The 19,827-nt window shown below is 54.3% G+C and overlaps 1 protein-coding gene across 1 annotated transcript; it reads left to right on the top strand.

Moving 5' to 3' along the window:
- Positions 1–580: 580 nt before the first annotated feature.
- Positions 581–19,827, top strand: LOC130679981 (uncharacterized). The gene is made up of 3 exons (XM_057489678.1): positions 581–683; positions 12,629–12,710; positions 17,741–19,827. Exons 2-3 carry the CDS (start codon positions 12,665–12,667, stop codon positions 18,313–18,315), a joined length of 621 nt encoding a protein of 206 aa, XP_057345661.1. The 5' UTR covers positions 581–683; positions 12,629–12,664; the 3' UTR covers positions 18,316–19,827.

Genomic DNA, 19,827 nt, shown 5'->3' with positions numbered 1-19,827 from the left:
TCAGGATCAGCACACATAATGCAGGAGGGGCGCGGGGAGGGCGGTACAACACGGAGACAAGTAGTGACTCTACAGCGTCTCACTACGAGGATCGTCAGTGACTGTAATGGGGTGTGTGGGGGGGACTCGATAATGGAGGGAATCTAGTAACCACATTGTTGCTCATGTGATTGTGCACTAAGGACACCTAAATAAGTTAATTGATTAATTAAAAAAAAATAACGCGTGGGTCATCTCATGAAAAATCAGAAAGTATATCGAAGAAAATGACAGCCCGCGCCTGACGGCCCTCGCGGCCAATGAGCGCGCAGGTCGCGGGCAGGCCCGCCTCCGACTGACGGCACTCGTGGCCAATAAGCAAGGCGGCGCCGCGGAGCAGGCAGCCATTGGGCGAGCGCGCAGAACCAGTGAGTCCGGCGGCGGCTTAGTAGCTGCAGGCGCCGCCGCCGCCACATTCAAGAGTCGGGAGCCTCGCGAGCGCCGTAGGCAGAGGCAGCTCCCGCGGCTCCGTCCATGCTCCGGGCCGCCGTCCCGTCCGCGCAGCGGGCCCCGCGGAGACCACGTGAGGGTGGACCCGCGCTGTGCTCGGCTGCGCCTTCCTCCCGGCGGACCTGCGGCGGAGCGTCCCGAGCGGGCCCCGCTTCAGGGGTGAAGGCGACAGCGACGGCTCTGCGGGCCGGAAGGTACGTGGCCGCGGGGCGCGGCGGGGCCTGACGGGGCGCGGGGACCTCTGCCTCCGCCTGCGGGCGCGGGCGAGCCGGTGAGGGGGCGGCCGTGCGAGGGCTCGGCGGGCGGCGCGGGTGGTGGGTCCTCGCTGGGCCCGGCCGGGGGCCGCGCCGCCGCCGCCCGGGACGGGGAATCCGGGGGCCGCGCAGGCGGGGAGGCCGGAGGGCGTCTTGCCGCGTGTGGAGGTTCTCGGCGGCGGCCTCGAGGGCGAGGGCCGGGCGAGCTGAGGGGCCCGGCGGGACCCGCGGCGGGGCGGCGGGGGACAGGCCGCCGGGGGCCGCGCCTTCGGAATTAAGAGTGTTTTCCCGAGGTGCCTGTCGTCCTTGCCGTTGGGGATTCCCGGGGCAGTGTCCCTGCCGGTCACTGGTCTGTCCAGGTTTTGTTTCTTCCTGGCTCAGCCGTGGGAGGTTGCGTTTTTCTCGAGAGTTGACCGTTTCTTCTAGGTTATCCAGTTCCTTTCCATATAATTTTTCATAGTATTCTCTCATAATTCTTCATATTTCTGTGGTGTCAGTACTGATTTTTCCTTTCTCATTTGCTGATTCTGTTCATGTGCGTTGACTCTCTTTTTTTCTTGGTAAGTCTGGCTAGGGGTTTACTATTTTGTTTATTTTCTCGAAGAACCAGCTCCTGCTTTCATTGATTCTCTGTATTGTTTTATTCCTCTCTATTTTATTTATTTCTGCTCTGCTCTTTATTATGTCCCTCCCTCTACTGACTTTGGGCCTCAATTTTTCTTCTTTGTCTAGTTTGGGTAATTGTGAGTTTAGAGTGTTCATATGGGATTGTCCTTCTTTCCTGAGGTAGGCCTGTGTTGCAATGTACTTCCCTCTCGGCGGTGTCTTTGCTGCATCCCACAGATTTTGCGTTGTTGAATTATTGTTGTCATTTCTCGCCATATATTGCTTGATCTCTGTTTTTATTTGGTCATTGAGCCAGTGGTTATTTAGGAGCATGTTGTTAAGCCTCCATGTGATTGTAGGCGTTTTCGTCATCTGTGTGTAATTTACTTCTAGTTTCATACCCTTGTGGTCTGAGAAGCTGGTTCGTACAATTTCAGTCCTTTTGAATTTACTGAGGCTCTTTTTGTGGCCTAGTATATGATCTGTTCTTGAAAATGTTCCATGTGCACTTGAGAAGAATGTGTATCCTGCTGCTTTTGAGTGGAGAGTTCTGTAGATGTCTGTCAGGTCCATCTGTTCCAATGTGTTGTTCAGTGCCTCTGTCTCCTTACTTATTTTCTGTCTGGTTGATCTGTTCTTTGGAGTGAGTGGAGTGTTGAAGTCTCCTAAAATGAATGCATTGATTCTGTTTCCCCTTTTAATTCTGTTCACATTTGTTTCACATATGTAGGTGCTCCTGTGTTGGGTGCATAGATATTTATAATGCTTATATCCTCTTGTTGGATTGACCCCTTTATCATTATGTGGTGTCTGTCTTTGTCTCTTGTGACTTTCTTTGTTTTAAAGTCTATTTTGTCTAATACAAGTACTGCAACACCTGCTTTTTCCTCCCTATTAGTTGCATGAAATATCTTTTTCCATCCCTTGACTTTTAGTCTTTGTATGTCCTTGGGTTTGCAGTGAGTCGTCTCTTGTAGGCAGCGTATAGATGGTTCTTGTTGTTTTATCCATTCAGTGACTCTGTGTCTTTTGATTGGTGCGTTCAGACCATTTACACTTAGGGTGATTATCAATAGGTATGTCTTTATTGCCACTGCAGGCTTTAGGTTCGTGGTGACCAAAGGTTCAAGGGTGCCTCACCTTCCTTACTATCTAAGAATCTAACTTAACTCAGTTAAGTGTGCTATTACAAACAATCTAAAGGAGGCTGTTTTTAAAATTTTCCCTCCTCATTCTTTATATATTAGGTGTCATATTCTGTACTCTTTGTCTATCCCCTTTTGTTACTTCTGGTGACAGCTATTTAATGTTAGGAACACTTCCACCTATAGCAGTCCCTCGAAAATACACTGTAGAGACGGTTGGTGGGAGCTAAATTCTCTCAGCTTTTGCTTATCTGGAGATTGTTTAATCCCTCCTTCAAATTTAAATGATAATCTTTTTTTTCAATTTTTTATTAAGTTGTTATTATGATTATTTTTTGGTATCAAGCTACGGTTACATGAGCAACATTATGTTTACTAGACTCCCCCCATCATCAAGTCCCCCCCACATACCCGATTACAATCAGTGTCCTTCAGCATAGTAAGGTGCTATAGAATCACTACTTGTCTTCTCTGTGTTGTACAGCCCTCCACGTGGCCCCCCTGTATTATGTCTGCTAATAGTAATGCCCCTTTTTTTCCACTGATCCCTCCCTTCCCACCCATCCTCCCCAGTCCCTTTCCCTTTGGTAACTGTTAGTCCATTCTTGGGTTCTGCGAGTCTGCTGCTGTTTTGTTCCTTCAGGTTTTTTTTCTTTGTTGTTATACTCCACAGATGAGTGAAATCATTTGATACTTGTCTTTCTCTGCCTGGCTTATTTCACTGAGCATAATACCCTCTAACTCCATCTATGTTGTTGCAAATGGTAGCCTGATTTTCTTCTTCTTCTGGCTGTATAATATTCCATTGTGTATATGTACCACATCTTTCTTTTTATCCATTCATCTACTGAGGGACACTTAGGTTGCTTCCATTTCTTGGCTATTGTAAATTGTGCTGCGATAAACAGGGGTGCATATGTCTTTTTCAAAGTGGGCTGCTGCATTCTTAGGGTAAATTCCTAGGAGTGGAATTCCGGGGTCAATGGTATTTCTATTTAGAGATTTTTGAGGAACCTCCATACTGCTTTCCACAATGGTTGAACTAATTTACATTCCCACCAGCAGTCTAAGTAAGACGGTTCCCCTTTCTCCACATCCTCGCCAACATTTGTTGTTTGTCAGTTTTTAATTTGCATTCATCTGATGATTAGCGATGCGGAGCAGCTTTTCATGTGCCTGTAGGCCATCTGAATTTCTTCTTTGGAGAAGTGTCTGTTCTAATCCTGTGCCCGTTTTCTAAATGGATTATTTGCTTTTTGTCTGTTGAGGTTCGTGAGGTCTTTATATATTTTGGATGTCAACCCTTTATCGGACATGTCATTTATGAACATATTCTCCCATACTGTAGGATGTCTTTTTGTTCTGTTGATGGTGTCCTTTGCTGTACAGAAGCTTTTCAGCTTGATATAGTCCCACTTGTTCATTTTTGCTTTTGTTTCCCTTGCCTGGGGAGATATGTTCATGAAGAAGTTGCTCCTGTTTGTGTCCAGGAGATTTTTTTCCTATGTTTTTTCTAAGAGTTTTATGGTTTCATGACTTACATTCAGGTCTTTGACCCATTTTGACTTTCCTCTTGTGTGTGGGGTTAGACAATGGTCCAGTTTCATTCTCTTGCATGTAGCTGTCCAGTTTTGCCAACGCCAGCTGTTGAAGAGGCTGTCATTTCCCCATGATGAATCCACGGCTCCTTTATCGTCTATTAATTGACCGTATATGTTTGGGTTAATGTCTGGAATCTCTATTGTGTTCCACTGGTCTGTGGGTCTGTTCTTGTGCCAGTACCAAATTGTCTTGATTACTGTGTCTTTGTAGTAGATCTTGACTTCTTATGCAGATCTACTAAGATTTGAAGTTTGGAAGTGACATCCCCCCGGCTTTATTGTTCCTTCTCAGGATTGCTTTGGCTATTCGGGGTCTTTTGTGGTTCCCTATGAAGGTTAGAACGCTTGGTTCCGGTTCGTTGAAGAGTGCTGTTGGTATTTTGATAGGGTTTGCATTTGAATCTGTAGATTGCCTTAGGTAGGATTACCATTTTGACAATATTAATTCTTCCTAGGTTACTCACAAGTATCCCAAACCTAAAGTCTTCCAAACTTAGTCCATTATCTTCCTCTGCCCACAACTTTCTTACCAGTATCGGAACCTGTCCCCCGCCATCCCAGGAAGAAACCCGGGAGACGGCTTCGCCTTCCATCCCACGCATAGCGAGTCAGGCCCGGTTCCAGTGACTTTGCTCTTTCTCACGTCTGTGTCTCCTCTCGGTTGTCACCACCACAGTGGGTTTCCAAGCCCTCACCGTCTCTCCCCTAAGCTGCGCAGTGGCCTCCTACTTGACCCCCAATCCTTCAGTGCCTCCCACTTAAATTCTTTCCCCTCACTACTGCTAGATGACCTACCTATAAGAAAGTGATCATATTTCGCTGCTCAGAATCATATTGCGTATGAAATAGAGTCTGCACTTCTTAATAAGGTGCACGGGGCTCTTTGGCACCTTCTGCTTGTCCCTTCTCTAGGGTAAAAATAGCAAACTAAGAATATAGGCATTCTCCAGTGAGATCAGTTAAAGTTCCAGAAGCCAGGAGTAACTGGCCTGGAATGCTTGAGTGTTCCCCAGACAAAGGAACGTCTCTCGGCATACCCTTGTCTTTATTGTGTTTAGTAAATCATGTCATGGTGAGACTCACTTAGCCTGCTTAAAGGCCCAGCTTATTTTTTTACCTTTACCTATATGCTGTTTTTCCTCCTCCATCCCCATATCAAGTAATTTGCGGACTGGACAGTTCACTTAGCAAGCTAGCCCAGCCATAACAGCACAGTAAGACAGGAAAGATTCTGTCTTAAAGCTAAGATTGCATTTCAAAACCCAGGAAGTGAAGAAGTGAGATTTTTAATGTCCTGCCAATGGGTTTCAACCCTGGGCAATTTCGCTATGGATTCAATGTGACCAAAGAAATGACAGTAAAACGTTCTTGGGGTGAAAGGGCTTTACCCAACTTTATTTCCACCGTGGCAGGTCAATCCCTAACATCCCATCCAATCAGAGCGAGTCTGCATGCAGCAAGCCGGTCTCTGCCTCTGGGCCTCTCTGCCTGCACAGCCGTCCTGCAGACATCCTCTAGGCCTCTGACCTCAGCGCTGCCACCACTCCAGCCTCTGCTCTGCTCTCCTGCAGCCTCGCGGCCGTGTCACCGTGTCACCCAGAGCACTGGGTGGAGCTCTTTCTATAGAGTCAGTAGCAACCTATTGCCCACATGTGTAGTGAGCTAGCCGACTAGGCCCAGGTGAGAATCCTGGCCCCAGGAATTTTCATTTTATCCACACATAACATACTCTTCAGCGAACATACAATAACTCAGCCCACCTTGGAGGCAGGGAAGGCAGTCTTAATTGATATGCTCCCAAACCAGGAAGCTGCTATTCTGGAGGGAATCCGAGCAGTGCATTTCTTGTGTTAAGCTAATTTTGCAGAATTACCGGGAGGACTGATAAGAAACGTCATGTCTCATCTTGAGACCACTTCACAGGTCCACACCCCTAGCCCTTTGTCACATTCCTGAAAAATCCTTCATGCGCCTTTCAAAAAAACCTTTCAATGCGCCTTTCTCTCTGAGGTTGCCCACACTCCCCTCTCTCTGAGTGTGCACTTTCTCTCCGTAAATAAAACTTTAACTCGACTTCACTACTGTGTCTCTGCGTTTCAGTTCTTTGCCGCGGCGGGGACAAGAACCGAGAAAAATGCACAAAGCCCTCCTAACAGGCGTCCCAGCCCAGGGGAGGGGTGGGGGAAGGAGAAGGCTGGGAGGGCGGTGGAGGGGAGAGGGGTGCGAGCATGGGAACAGAGAGCTTGGGGAGTGTGGAAGGGAAGCCTGGAGGGGGAACTAGGAGGGAATGGCAGCTGGGGAGGGAAGCCACGGAGCCTCAGTGCTGGTGAGGCAGGGACCGTGGGTGCAGGCAGAGCAGGGTGAGGGCCTCCGGAATAAAACCCCTACTGAAACTCCATATTAAACAATTAAGCAAAGTCAGTCACATTCATTCTCTAAAGTAATATAAGCGTTCTTGTGTGAGATTAATTATAACTAAAAAGCCAGGAGTGACTTGTCCTGAAATGTTTGAATATCCCCCACATAAGAAAAGACCGCAGCATAGCCCATGTCTTCACTGTGTCCATTAAATGAGGCTATTGTAAAATGTACCGTCGCCTGCTCAAAGGCCCGGCTTATTTTCTTCAACTACCCAGATGCTGCTTTTCTTCCTCTAGCCCTAATCAAATGATGTGCAACGTAGGCAAGTAATACTGGCAAGTAAGCAAAATAATCTGGAAGACTGGTAAGAAACTTAGTGTCTCTTCGAAGGTAAGCATTTGGGGACCGTTTAGCAGGTGTGCATCCCTGGCCCTTTGTCCCTCACCTGCCTCTAAATCCCCTAGACAGTGCATCACCCCGGGGCTGTCTTGTCCCCTCCGGGCAGGGGCAAGCCAGGAGCTCTGTCCTCTGCTTTATGTCTAAATAAAAGCCTCGCACATGCTCTCCTACCTTGAGTGTTTGCAAAGTTCATTCTCTGAGCCTGCGAACAAGAACACCAGCATCAGCTTCTCTGAAGAGCCCGAAGACGGGGAGCCCCCAGAGCCGGTGCCTGGGTGCAGAGGAGCGCACCAGCGGCCGGAGGGCCCTGCCACCTCCCCAGCACACGCCGGGTGGAGAGGGTGCGCTGCAGCCCACAGTCAGGGTGGCCACGCCGCCGTGTGAGCCTGGTGTCCCAGCACCAGCGGTCTAGGCCGTAGCGCGCTTGGGGCCCCTGCACAGACCCGGGGCAGGACGGACCGCTGGCCCAGTGACCACCCAGCAGGCCCAGGGCTGCTGCTTTGTTTCTGGGCCCAGAGCTCTCCTGTGTCAGGTTGAGGCTGGTGGGCCGTGCAGGATGACAGGTCTGACCTGGGCCCCTGCCCTGCCAGGGGCCCGTGTGCCCTCCTCCTGCCCAAACCTACCTCCCTATGTGGCCGGGGAGCCTGAGGTCATCCCTGGGACCACCGTGCAGGCAGATGGCTCTGAGGGTGCTGTGGGCAGGGCCAGGGAAAGGAAAGGAGGGTGGCCTGGGTGTCCCGATTTTACCTCCTATCACGTGGTCACCTGAGGCTGTCAGGTGGGCCCACGTCCGCTTCCCCAGTCCCCAGTCTGGGGCTCCACCTGCAGCGTAAGGCCTGGAGACTGTCTCCAGCCTGGAGCCCCCAAAGGGGGTGTTTGTGCTGATCCTGGAACTCCCCTCCAGGCCAGGCCTCCCCTCCTGGGAGGGTGAACACGTCCTGAGAGCCCTGGGGGAGCAGTGTGGGGAGAATCAGAGCCAAGTGCCTCCGCTCAGCCTCCCCAGCCTTTTGTCACAGATTTCAGGCCACTCAGCCAGGACCCAGGAGCGGGACACCAGGGGCCTCACACCAGCCTGGCCTGGGGGTGGGCGGCTGAGGGGCACCATGGGGAAGGACTGGGGTCCTGGGAGCTTTGAGGGGTGCTGTGAGGTGTGAAGTGTGGAGAAATTGGGCTCAGAGAAAGCCCCCCAATGGAAGGCATGCACCTCTTGGAGGTGCTTTGAGAGACCAAGTTCCACATTTTTTGCAACGGAATTTCTGAAATGTGTGGGGCAGCTGTGTCTCATCAAATGGGACAGTGCTAGACTGGTGGCGTGCAGCCCTGGGATCTACTTGGAGTACATGTGCATTGGTGTCCCAGCCGTGAGGAGACACCCCGGGGCTTCTAATCAGTAGATTTTCATGTCTGATCATAATCTATAGGTGACAGGCAGAAAGGCCCAGGTTCTTTTTGAGCAGCCCTCCCCAGTGCTGCCAAGGTGTGCCCGCCTGGGGCTTAGAGCACCCCGCTCTTCCTGAGCACCTTATGGGCGAGGACGGAGGATGGAGGGCAACCTGGCATACACAGGTCGGGACCACCCTGGGTCAGAGAGTTTGAGGGCCGGGGTGGGTCGGGGGGCACACGATGTCTGCCTGTGGGGCAGAGCTTTGAGAAGAAAGAGCAGTGTGGGGGCAGTCCTCTCCCTGAGTGCATCCCACCTGCACAGGGGTGACCCCCAGGGACAACATCCACATCACACTGCCCTCAGGGAGGCTATTTCTTTTTTTTTTTATTATTAAGGTAAAACATATTTTCTGAAAAAACAGTGGGGGGCAGCAAGGGCCAGGGCCTCCCCTCCTCCGGTGGCCAGCTGCCCCTCTGGCCAGCAGGCCTCCCCTGAAGGGAGGGGCCGGGGCTGTGTCCGTACACTTGGCACCCAGAGGATCTGCCCGCTGCAGCGGAGGATGGGACAGGCTCCTGACGTCCCGGCCCCTGGAGCCGCAGCTGCGGGCATCGATGCTGCTGGCAGCCTCGGCCACATGGCTTCTCTGTGGGGTCCGATGACGGGCAGTCCCCAGAGCCCCGTGCCTGGGCCCAGAGCAGCCCTCCGCCCGTGCTGCCAAGTTTTGTATCCTGCAACTTTGCTGAATTCAGGTATTAGTTCTCGTAGTGTTGGAGTGCATTCTTTAGGGTTTTTTATGTACAATATCATGTAATCTGCAGACAGGGACAGTTTGACTCCCTTACCGATCTGGATGCCTTTTATTTCTTTGCGCTTTCGGATTGCTGCGGCAAGGACCTGCAGTACTATGTTGATGAAAAGTGGGGAGAGTGGGCATCCCTGTCTTGTTTCGGATCTCAGAGGGAAAGGCTTTCAGCTTCTCGCTGTCACTATGATGTTGGCTGTGGGCCTGTCATCTATGGCCTTTATTATGTTGAGGCGCTTGCCCTCTGTGCCCATTTTGTTGAGAGTTTTTATCTTGAATAGATGTTGAATTTTGTCGAATGCTTTTTTGGCATCCATGGAGATGCTCATCTGGTTTTTGTCCTTCTTTCTGTTGATCTGGATGATGATGATGGATTTTCTAATATTGTACCAATCCTTGCTTCTCCGCAATAAATCCTACTTGATCATGATGGATGATCTTTTTGATGTATTTTTGAATTCGGTTTGCTAATATTTCGTTGAGTATTTTTGCATCTATGTTCATCAGGGATGTTGGTCTGTAATTTTCTATATTTGTGGTGTGCTTGCCTGGTCTTTGGTATGAGGATGATGCTGGCCTCATAGAATGAGTTTGGAAGTATTCCTTCCTTTTCTACATTTTGGAAAACTTTAAGGAGGATAGTCATTAGGTCTTCACTAAATGTTTGATAAAATTCAGTGGTGAAGCCCTCTATTCCAGGGGTTTTGTTCTTAGGTACTTTTATTATTACAAATTCAATTTTGTTGCTAGTAATTGGTCTGTTCAGATCTTCTGTTTCTTTCTGGGTCAGCCTTGGAAGGTTGTATTTTTGTAGAAAGTTGTCCATTTCTCCTAGGTTATCCAGTTTGTTAGCATATAATTTTTCATAGTATTCTCTAATACTTCTCTGTATCTCTGTGGTGTCCGTAGTAATTCTTCCTTTCTCATTTTTGATTCTGTTTATGCATCATGTCGACTCTTTTTTTCTTGATAAGTCTGGCTAGGGGTTTATCTATTTTGTTTCTGTTCTCCAAGAACCAGCTCCTGCTTTCATTGATTCTTCCTATTGTTTTATTCTTCTCAATTTTATTTATTTCTGCTCTAATCTTTATTATGTCCCTCCTTCTACTGACTTTGGGCCTCATTTGTTGTTCTTTTTCTAGTTTGGTTAATTGTGAGTTTCGACTGTTCATATTGGATTGTTCTTTTTTCCCGAGGTAGGCCTGTATTGCCATGTACTTCCCTCTTACACCGCCTTGTCTGTGTCCCACAGGTTTTGTGTTGTTGAATTATTGTTGTCGTTTGTCTCCATATATTGCTTGATCTCTGTTTTTATTTGGTCATTGATCCGTTGGTTGTTTAGAAGCATGTTGTTAAGTCTCCATGTGTTTGTAGGCTTTTTCATTTTCTTTGCGTAATTTATTTCTAGTTTCATACCCTTGTTGTGTGAGAAGCTGGTTCGGACAATTTCAATCTTTTTGAATTTACTGGGGCTCTTTTTGTGGCCTAGTATATGATCTCTTCTTGAGAATGTTCCATGTGCACTTGAGAAGAATGTGTATCCTGTTGCTTCTGGGTGGAGACTTCTGTAGACGTCCAGTAGGTCCATCTGTTCTGATGTGTTGTTCAATGGCTCTGTCTCCTTATGTTCTGTCTGGTTGATCTGTCCTTTGGAGTGAGTGGAGTGTTGAAGTGTCCTATAATGAATGCATTGCATTCTAGTTCCCCTTTGAATTCTGTTAGTATTTGTTTCACATATGTAAGTGATACTGTGTTGGGTGCATAGATATTTATAATGGTTATATCCTCTTGTTGGATTGACCCCTTTATCATCATGTAATGTCCTTCTTTGTCTCTTGTGACTTTGTTTTGAAGTCTGTTTTGTCTGATAAAAGTACTGCAACCCCTGCTTTTTTCTCCCTGTTAGTTGCTTGAAATATCTTTTTCCATCCCTTCACTTTTAGTCTTTGTATGTCTTTGGGTTTGAAGTGAGTCTCTTGTAGGCAGCATATAGTTGGGTCTTGTTTTTTTATCCATTCAGTGACTCTGTGTCTTTTGATTGGTGCATTCAGACCATTTACATTTAGGGTGGTTATCCGTAGGTATGTCCTTATTACCATTGCAGGCTTTAGGTTTGTGGTTACCAAAGGTTCAAGGGTAACTTCCTTCCTAAGAGCCTAACTTAACTCACTTAGTATGCTATCACAAACACAATCTAAAGGCTTTTTTCCCCCTCCCCCTCTTTCCTCCTCCATTCTTTATATGTTAGGGATCATATTCTGGACTCTCTGTCTATCCATTTTGATTACCTCTGGTGACAGTTATTTAACCCTGGGAACACTTCCACCTACAGCAGTCCCTCGAAAATACACTGTAGGGATGGTTTGTGGGAGCTAAATTCTCTCAGCTTTTGCTTATCCGAAAATTGTTTAATCCCTCCTTCAAGTTTACATGATAATCTTGCCGGATAAAGTATTCTTGGTTCGAGGCCCTTCTGCTTCATTGCGTTAAATATACCATGCCACACCCTTCTGGCCTGTGAGGTTTCTGCTGAGAAGTCTGATGATAGCCTGATGGGTCTTCCTTTGTATGTGATCTAATTTCTCTCTCTGGCTGCTTTTAATAGTCTGTCGTTATCCTTGATGTTTGCCATTTTAATTATTATATGTCTTGGTGTTATCCTCCTTGGGTCCCTTGTGTTGGGCGATCTGAGCACTACCATGGCCTCAGAGACTATGTCCTTCCCGAGATTGGGGAAGTTTTCAGCAATGACCTCCTGAAAGACACTTTCCTCCCATTTTTCTCTCTTCTTCTTCTTCTGCTACCCCTATAATACGAATATTGCTCCGTTTGGATGGGTCACACATTTCTCGCAGTATTCTTTCATTCCTAGAGATCCTTTTTTCTCTCTGTTCCTCAGCTTCTTTGTATTCCTCTTCCCTGATTTCTCTTTATCATCTTCTCCACCGTATCTAACAGGCTTTTAATACCCTCTATTGTGCTCTTCAACGATTGGGTCTGTGTCCTAAATTCGTTGCTGAGTTCTTGAACATTCTTCTGTACCTCCATGAACATGTTTATGATTTTTATTTTGAAATCTCTTTCAGGAAGATTTATTAATTCAGTCTCACTCGATCCTTTGTCTGGTGTTGAGAGTTTGCTTTGAACGAGGTTCTTTTGACGTTTCATACTTGTACGTGGCGGGGGTCGCAGGGGAGTGGTGCTGGTGCCTTGGGGGAGGAAAGAGCTGTTTCCTGTTTCCCGGCTGCTATGCCTGTCTCCACTGCCAGAACCAGTGGCGGAACACACAGGTGTAAGCCTCTGTGCTTTGTGTGGGACGTCCCTCTGGCTGGCCTGATGCCAGGGCAGGGGCAGCCGGTTTGCGAGCCAGGTGCAGGCTAGCCAGGAGGAAGACACAGCAGGCTGCATATCAGCGTGGGGGTCCGTGCAGCTGCGTAGCCAGCCAGGGGGATGTAGCGCCTGAAGATGGTTTTAAGTTCCCAACCTGCTGGGCAGAGTGCACCCGCCCAATTCTGTCTACCTGTCCTTTCTCCTGAGCAGTAAGCTCTGTGCAATCCTCGCCCCTTTAGCAGCCCTCTTGGTTTTAGGAAGGTTTTGAGACTGCCCGCCCAGAGCAGCCGGATATGAATGCCTGTTCTCCACAAGCAGCGGGAATCTCCATCTCTCCAGGTATTCCAGCCCCACTAATCACCAGAGCACCATGCAATGTAGGTTTGTGCTCCGAACAGATCTCCAGGGCTGGGTGTTCAGCAGTGCCAGGCGTCCACTCCGTCCCTGGTCTGTGTCTCTTCCTCCCGCCGATGCGCTGGGGTGGGGGAAGGGCTCGAGTCCCGCCGGGTCACAGCTTTGGTACCTTACCCTGTTCCGTGAGGTCTGCTCTTTTCTCTAGGTGTGTGCAGTCTGCGCAGCCTTCTTGGTCTGCTCTTTTCTCTAGGTGTGTGCAGTCTGCGCAGCCTTCTTTCCTGTTATTCTTTCAGGCTGAGTTGTATGAATTACATTTTCATATTATATGTGGTTTTGGGAGGAGGTCTCTGTCTCACCTCTCACCCCGCCGTCTTTAATCCCTAGGGAGGCTACTCCTCAGGGATGAGGGGTGGAAGTTGCACAGGGGGCACCCCTGGGAGCATGCCCTGGGAACCTGCGGCGGCCGGCCACCCCTGCATCCTCAGATGCCTCCTCTGGGCACCCAGGGGGCGGTGGTTCCACGCAGCACTGCACCGTGTCCGTGTCCATCCCGGGAATGTCCAGGCCTGGTGAGGACGGCCCCACCTTTTCCTGGAACCGTGTGGCTGCAACTCGGTGGCTGATGGCACCCAGGCAGCAGGTGGTGTTGACAACACGTGAGGCCACGTGCACAAATGGTGACACCCTCGGCGTGGTGGGGCAGCTCGCCTCTGTCCAGCGGGCCACGAGCAGAGGGGACGACACAGCACGAAGGAGGCCGGATTGGCTGCAGCTACGTACGGGTCCTTGAGGATGCAGCGGCAGCCCGGGGAGCTGCCTGGGTCTGCCGACCGAGGAGGTGCCAGAGCACCTGCCCCAGCAGAGGGGGAGGATGAGCAGGGGGAGGAAGAGGAGCAGGAAGCAGACTCGGGTCTGGGAGTGCCAGGTGCCACCTGCCCGAAGGGGAAGCTCTCGTCCACATGCAGCCAGGACACCAGCAGGGCCGCGGGCCCGATGACAGCAGCTGCAGGGCCACACAGGTGAACAGAAGAGGCAGGTTATCCCGGGATCCCCCCGTAATCCTGCTTCCACCCTGTCCCCACTGCCCTCTGGGCCCCTGGCCCTGCACGGAGGGTCCTGTCAATCACCAGCGTCCGGGGGGTCCCTGTCTCGGGAAGGCTCCTGGGCGTCACCTACTCACAGAGGAGGAGGCTGGGTCCCAGAGGGGGAGGGGAACCACCCGTCAGTCTGACAGGACTGGTCGGCCGTGGAGCTGGGACCCCAGCCCCACCCGTCTTTAGGACGCCCCCACACCCAACGTGGCCCGTAGCTTCCCTGAGGCTGTGGAGCAGCCCACCCCCTGCCGGTCGCCCCCGCCCGGAGACTCACCTGGCCCTGGCCAGGAAGTTTAAATCTTGTGGCGCCTGAAGAACTGCAACAGTCCCTTTCTGCCGGCCCTCTGGCCCTCTGGCTCCAGCTGGCAGGACAGGCTGTAGCTGCAGGACAGAGGGACACCTGTGAGCCCCTGGAGCCACACGTCAGGGTCCCTTCTCCCAGAGCCTGCGGGCAGCTGCAGCCCACGCCTGCCTCCTGCCGGCCTCACCTCTGCTCCTCATCCAGGGGCTCTACGGCCTGGAGAAAGGACTGGAAGCGCTCATCGGGCTCCAGGTCGTACTGCCTGGCCACGCGCCTTTGAATCCAGATCTCGTCTAGGATGGAAATGACCTGGGGCAGAGGAAGGACAGGATGCAGACGAGGAGGGGGGTGAGGAGCGGGGGCACTGGGATGGTCCCGGATCTTTGCTCACACGGGAACCCGCCTTCCCTCCAGTGCCATCCAGCCCTGCCTGTTCCCACTGTTGGGTCTCCAGCTCCTGCTCCAGGAAGGCGGCCTTGATGCCACCCCCACCCCCCACCTGACAAAGCCTTCAGTGTCCTCAGCTCTGTGTGGCTTAACTCTCTCAAGACACGTTAGACCCAGGGTACGGGGTGGACAAGGTCCTGCCCAGGGGTTCTTGACTCCGCCCCTCACCTTTCATGGCTGGGCACTCAACTCTTATTTTATACCATCACCCTGGAAGGCAGCAAGGCAGCCAAAGTGCATGGGAAACAGCCCCCTGAGCCCAGAATGAGGCCGGAACGTCCCCACCCTTTCTCAAGGTGGAGGACCTCCAGGGCCCTCCAAGGGGCAGGCCTGCCCAGAAACAGCACCCGGACCTGGCCCGGGATCGGGGCTACCGAGAGGCGGGGAGGGGACTGGGGAGCTGAGGCCAAGCTTCCCACGCAGCTCTCTGTGATGGCAGACAGGGAGACGGGGCCTCAGGCGGGAAGGCACTGCCAGCCCCCTGATGTGCTTCCTGCCCTGAAGGAGCAATATGCCTCCCCCTGGGCAGGGCCTGAGGGGGAGGACAGTCCTGCCCAGATGCTGCCCCTCTCGCCCTCAGCCCCGCCTTCCCTGGGGCCAGGACCGGGGCGTAAGTGGGTCTTCTCCTATGGGTCCAGCTCCTGGGGTGGAGGGGAGACTCTCAGAAGTAGTGGTGGCCAGATGCTGAGAGGTGCGGGCTCACTGGGGCTCTCTCCTCCCCAAAGCTCACCATCCTGCCCCCCTGTGCCCCACTGGGCTCACTTACTTCATCGTTATGTTCCGGGAGTTGGTCCATGGGCACGTCATCGAGAATATATCCCAGGAAGGGGACCATGCCCTGTGCCACGGGGGTGGGGAGGTGATGAGTCCCCGCCTACCTCAGGGGCGCCCACAGAGCTCCTCCTGAACCCCACACCCGCAGCCCCCAGCTCCCTTGGACCACCCTGTGCTGCCTCCCTCCCCTTCTCCCTTCACCCTGCGCTCCTCTCCCGGTCCCTCCCAGGGCTGGCTTTTGGCCAATCCCAGGACCTGTGGTCCCTGCACCTGTCCTCCAACTTCTCCCCGTACCCAGCTGCTATCGCCCTCCTGGTCACCCCAGTGCTGGCAGCTCAGGGCTCGTGGCACCAGGCCACACCACTCTCACCTGATTCTCCTGGTAGTCGGGTGTCCTCTGGTCCCCCTGCCATCGCGTCAACAGGTACTTCGCCTCCTGCAAGGTCCGGGACACTCAGGTGCTCGTGCTCCCCTCCCACGCGGCCTCCCACAACCAGACCTTGGTTGATGGATGCCTTGCGCGAGTCCCCTGGCACCTATGCTGTCCCCACCTCCAGCAGGCTCTCAGCCTAGAGCGACCCCAGCTCCGGCACACACTCATCCTCTCTTGTGTCCTTGGGCCGCGGCCAGCCGCCCCGAGAGGCTTCCTCACCTGCAGAGTGTCAGGGGAAGTCCCTGCCTCCCAGGGTGCCCTGAGCACCCACTGTCACCTGGCTATCACCACCGCTCCCCTCACACGACAAGGTGGGATGGGCAGAAAGCTGAAGCCCGTCTTGTGCTCCCTGGACCCTGCTCACCTGGCAGGCCCGCACCCCAGGGTAACGGTCTGAGGGGACCCAGGGAGAGGCCGACCTTGCTCAGCCACGGGCCCCACCCCTGCTCCCGACCCCACGCCAGCCCCAGCCCTGACCGGGGGCCTGACCTCTGGGTCCTCACTGGATGCCAGGCCCCCAGTCAAGTGGGGCCAGGGAGGGAGACAGACGAGGCCGTTGGGGGCCTGGGGGACCCTACTTCCCCCATCAGCTCCCCCCTCTCACCCCGCACACCTCAAGTCTGCCCCAAGGCTGGGCCGCAGCACGGCAGAGGACTTGCCCCAAGGACCCCTCCCTTCGAGACGTCTAGCCTCCATTTACCTCGTGGAACCACTGCCGGTCAGCCTTCTTGTCCATCTTTTTAAGTTTTTTAAACATCCTGGAGCTTTTCCTAAGGGGCGGGGAGAGGAGGAGGGGACATGTGGCCAGCAGGTGGGGAGTCTGGGGGCAGACCAGTTCTCCTGGAGACCCCAGATATCAACTAGCCTGCAGGAGGCTATCCACCACAGCCCTGGGCCCTGGGCACTCCGTGGCCTGGGGAGGGGGCTGCGTGTTTCCACCCGGGGCCTCCATTCCCAGTTCTCCCCGGGGCGAATCTGCTTTGGGCCAGGTCGCTGTCCTTGGGGCAGAGACCTCCTGCTGCAGAACGCATGCTCGAGATCTCCAGTTGGCTTCAACCCACACCTGACATTGCGGGAAACTGATTCCTCCAGGGGTATCGCTGGCCTGACCCACAGGGGGCTCCAAGAGCCCGCCATCCCTGTCCCTAGGCTCTGCCACCTCCCAGAAAGTCCCAGCCATCTGAGGGGACACTGCCAGACCTCGGGGTATCCCTGTCCCCTCAGGTGCCCTGGTCCCGGGGACAGGACTACCCACCAGGAAACATGTCCCCAGGTTCTTTTCAGACGACCTACGGGAGGGAACTGCAAGGCCAAGAGAATCGCGTGGAGGGATGCAAAATTCAGGAAGGTCTCACAGTCCTGGGAGGGAAGACAGAGCTGAGAGCGTGGCCTGCTTCTCTGCTCTGTCCCCCCACGAACTCCTGTCCTTAAGCCCAGCACACCTGGTAGCTGGTGAGCAGCCCTCCTGGGTGGAGGACTGTAGCTCAACCCAAGGAAGGGGCAGGGATGGCTGTCCCCCCCTGGGGCCTGCGAGTCCAGGTCAGCACGCCCCTGGCAGGAGGGCCCAGGGACCGTGCGGGGCAGACCGCAGGCATTCATCATGAGAGTTGGCAAAGGCGGGGAGCAGGTCCCAAGATGCCAGGATGGACGCCGGGGGCCGTCCCATGACTCACCTTGGCCACCCGGATCCAGAACTCCACCACGCGGGCCCTGTGCCGGGCCGTCATGCTCGGGGTCCCGAGGCAGGAGGTGGTGACCAACCTAACCGTGGCTTCAAACTGCTTCATGACCTTATGGATGTTGGGGGCCACGTGCTCAATGCTTGCCTTCTCTGGCTGGTACCTTCTTCCCATCTGTGGCTTGTATGCAATGTAGGCCTCGCATTCATAACGGCTGACCTTGGTGAACAGCTCCTGGGGGTGACATGGGGTGTCATCCAGCTGTGCTCCTGGTGCCCCTTTTCCAGGAAGCCACCGGTTGGAGTTGGAGCCCAGGCAGCTGGAGGTGTGCTGTGAGCCTTGTGGCCGTCCGGGCTTTGGAGCCCGTCCACTGAGGCGCCCAGGACCGGATGCACAGCGCCGCACAGTGGTGGGGAACGGAGGGGCTCTGCTCGCAGGCACCCTCGCTCACCTCCTCCCTGCAGCACAAGGCAGCTCACCCGGCCATCCTGGGGCATCTGCCTCCCATTCTGCCACCCCTTGGATCCCGGTACCCACTCAGGTGCAGTTTCCCCGAAAACAACTCCACCCAGGGACTTTGTTGGTGTCTGTGTCTCCCACGCCGTCAGGTCCATGGCAGGGGCCTCTGAAGTGCGGAGGCTGTGGAGGCCTGCCAGGCCGATGGCCCGAGGACCTAAGGCCCTGGCAGCACCTCCCTGAGCACCCCTCCCTTGCCCCGCCCCTCCAAGCCCGGGCAGGCCCTGCCCACCTTCCCTCCACTCCTCCTCGTTGGTCGGCAAGGACCCCTAAGGGCCAGCCCTACTGTCCCCCTGTGGTCAGTGCAGTCTTGGGCGTGGGGAGGGTCTCTCAGGGCACAGGGTGAGTCCGTGGGGAAGCTGGGACGTGGGCCCACATCACAGGAGCCCACGTCAGGGGAGGGCAGGTCTGGGGCAGCCCGTGACACAGGGAAGGCCCAGCCCCGACCCCGGGAGCCCGCTCCGCTCACCGCACAGATAAGGGTCAGCTGCTCAGCCACCAGGGGGGGGGGGAACTGCAGGATGGTGAGCGGCTCCTCCCTCACGGCACAGGGGGTGCTCGCGGCACAGGGGCTGGTGGGCGCTGGCCCTGCCTCTGGCTCTGCCGTGCTTGGTGCCATTCCGGTAGGTGGTACGCGCCCCGGGCCCGAGGGCTCAAGGGGCTCCAGCTCGGGGCATGAGACCACTCCTGGGATGTCCCAGGGGCTCATGGCACAGGGTCTGGTGGGGTCCAGTCCCGCCTCTGGCTCTGGCAGGCCCGGTGCCATTCCGGCAGGGTCTCCGGGCCCCACGCCTGAGGGCTCATGGGGCTCCAGCTTGGGGCCTGGCGCCGGGGCTGAGGCCACTGCTGGGACATCCTCCGGCTCCGCAGGGTCTGAAGCAGGTGACACCGGCTGTTGCTCCAGCTCAGGGGTCTCAGGGAGCTCCGGGATGGGCTCTAGCCTCGAAGACAGCCTTCTCCATGTCTCTGGACCCAGCTGCATCTGCCGTGGTGCTGGAGCAGGACACAGAGGAAGGGTCACCCCGGGCCTGATTCCCCACGCCTCACTGCCTGGAAGGGAAGCCCACCCTAGACGGTCCCCTGGCTGCAGCCCCTCACCTTTGATCTTGGCCACCGTGGGCCCCAGGTGCTCCTTCTGGCCCAAGTAGTGGAGGACTGAGCCCTGCAGGGTGCATGCAGGCTGGCTGCAGTGGAAGACGCTGGGCGCACTCTCGGGCTCCCAGGCAAGGCACCCATCCCATCCCATCCTGGGGCTGCGGGAAGGCCGGGGGTGGCAGACTGAGAAGCCTGGTCTTTCCAGCCGCTCTGCCCTCCCCTGCCTGTCCAGGCACCTGTCCCCACCTCCTTCCTGACCCTGCGTGTCTGTCCTGGGACCCCATCCTCTCCCATCCTCCCGAGTAGGAAGTCCCCAGTCGTCAGCCCGCCCTTCGGAATCCAAAGAGGGGTGACCTGCTGGGCTCTGCTGGGCGCCCCCTGCCCCAAGCCCCAAACGCCTCCTCCGCCCATTCTGTGCACACGGGCAGTGCCCCCTCTGGTCCCAGTAGAAAACTCACGTTTTCAGTTCCTCCTGTGGGCCCTCGTCATGCCCCCCATCACATGAGGAGGCGGTGAGGGCATCGCCCATGACGCTCCCCGGCCATGACCTGCGGATGACGCCTGAAGTGACTGCCCGACCGACTCCCCCCGGGACGGGGTCCCAGTATTGTGTCTGCTTCCTTCACGCAGTTATGCTAAGTGTGCCCAGAGGACCTGCACCAAGTGGGTGCTGCACACCTATTGTTGCTGAAGGAAGTCCCCCCAGAACCTGTCCAGGTACCCCTCTGCTGCCCCCAGCGGCCCCTCATGTGAACTCAGTGAG

Source organism: Manis pentadactyla, chromosome 12, assembly GCF_030020395.1.
Source record: "Manis pentadactyla isolate mManPen7 chromosome 12, mManPen7.hap1, whole genome shotgun sequence".
Classification (NCBI taxonomy): Eukaryota; Metazoa; Chordata; class Mammalia; order Pholidota; family Manidae; genus Manis; species Manis pentadactyla.
The sequence above is the reverse complement of the archived record's forward strand: the minus strand, read 5'-3'. Positions and strand labels throughout refer to the sequence as shown.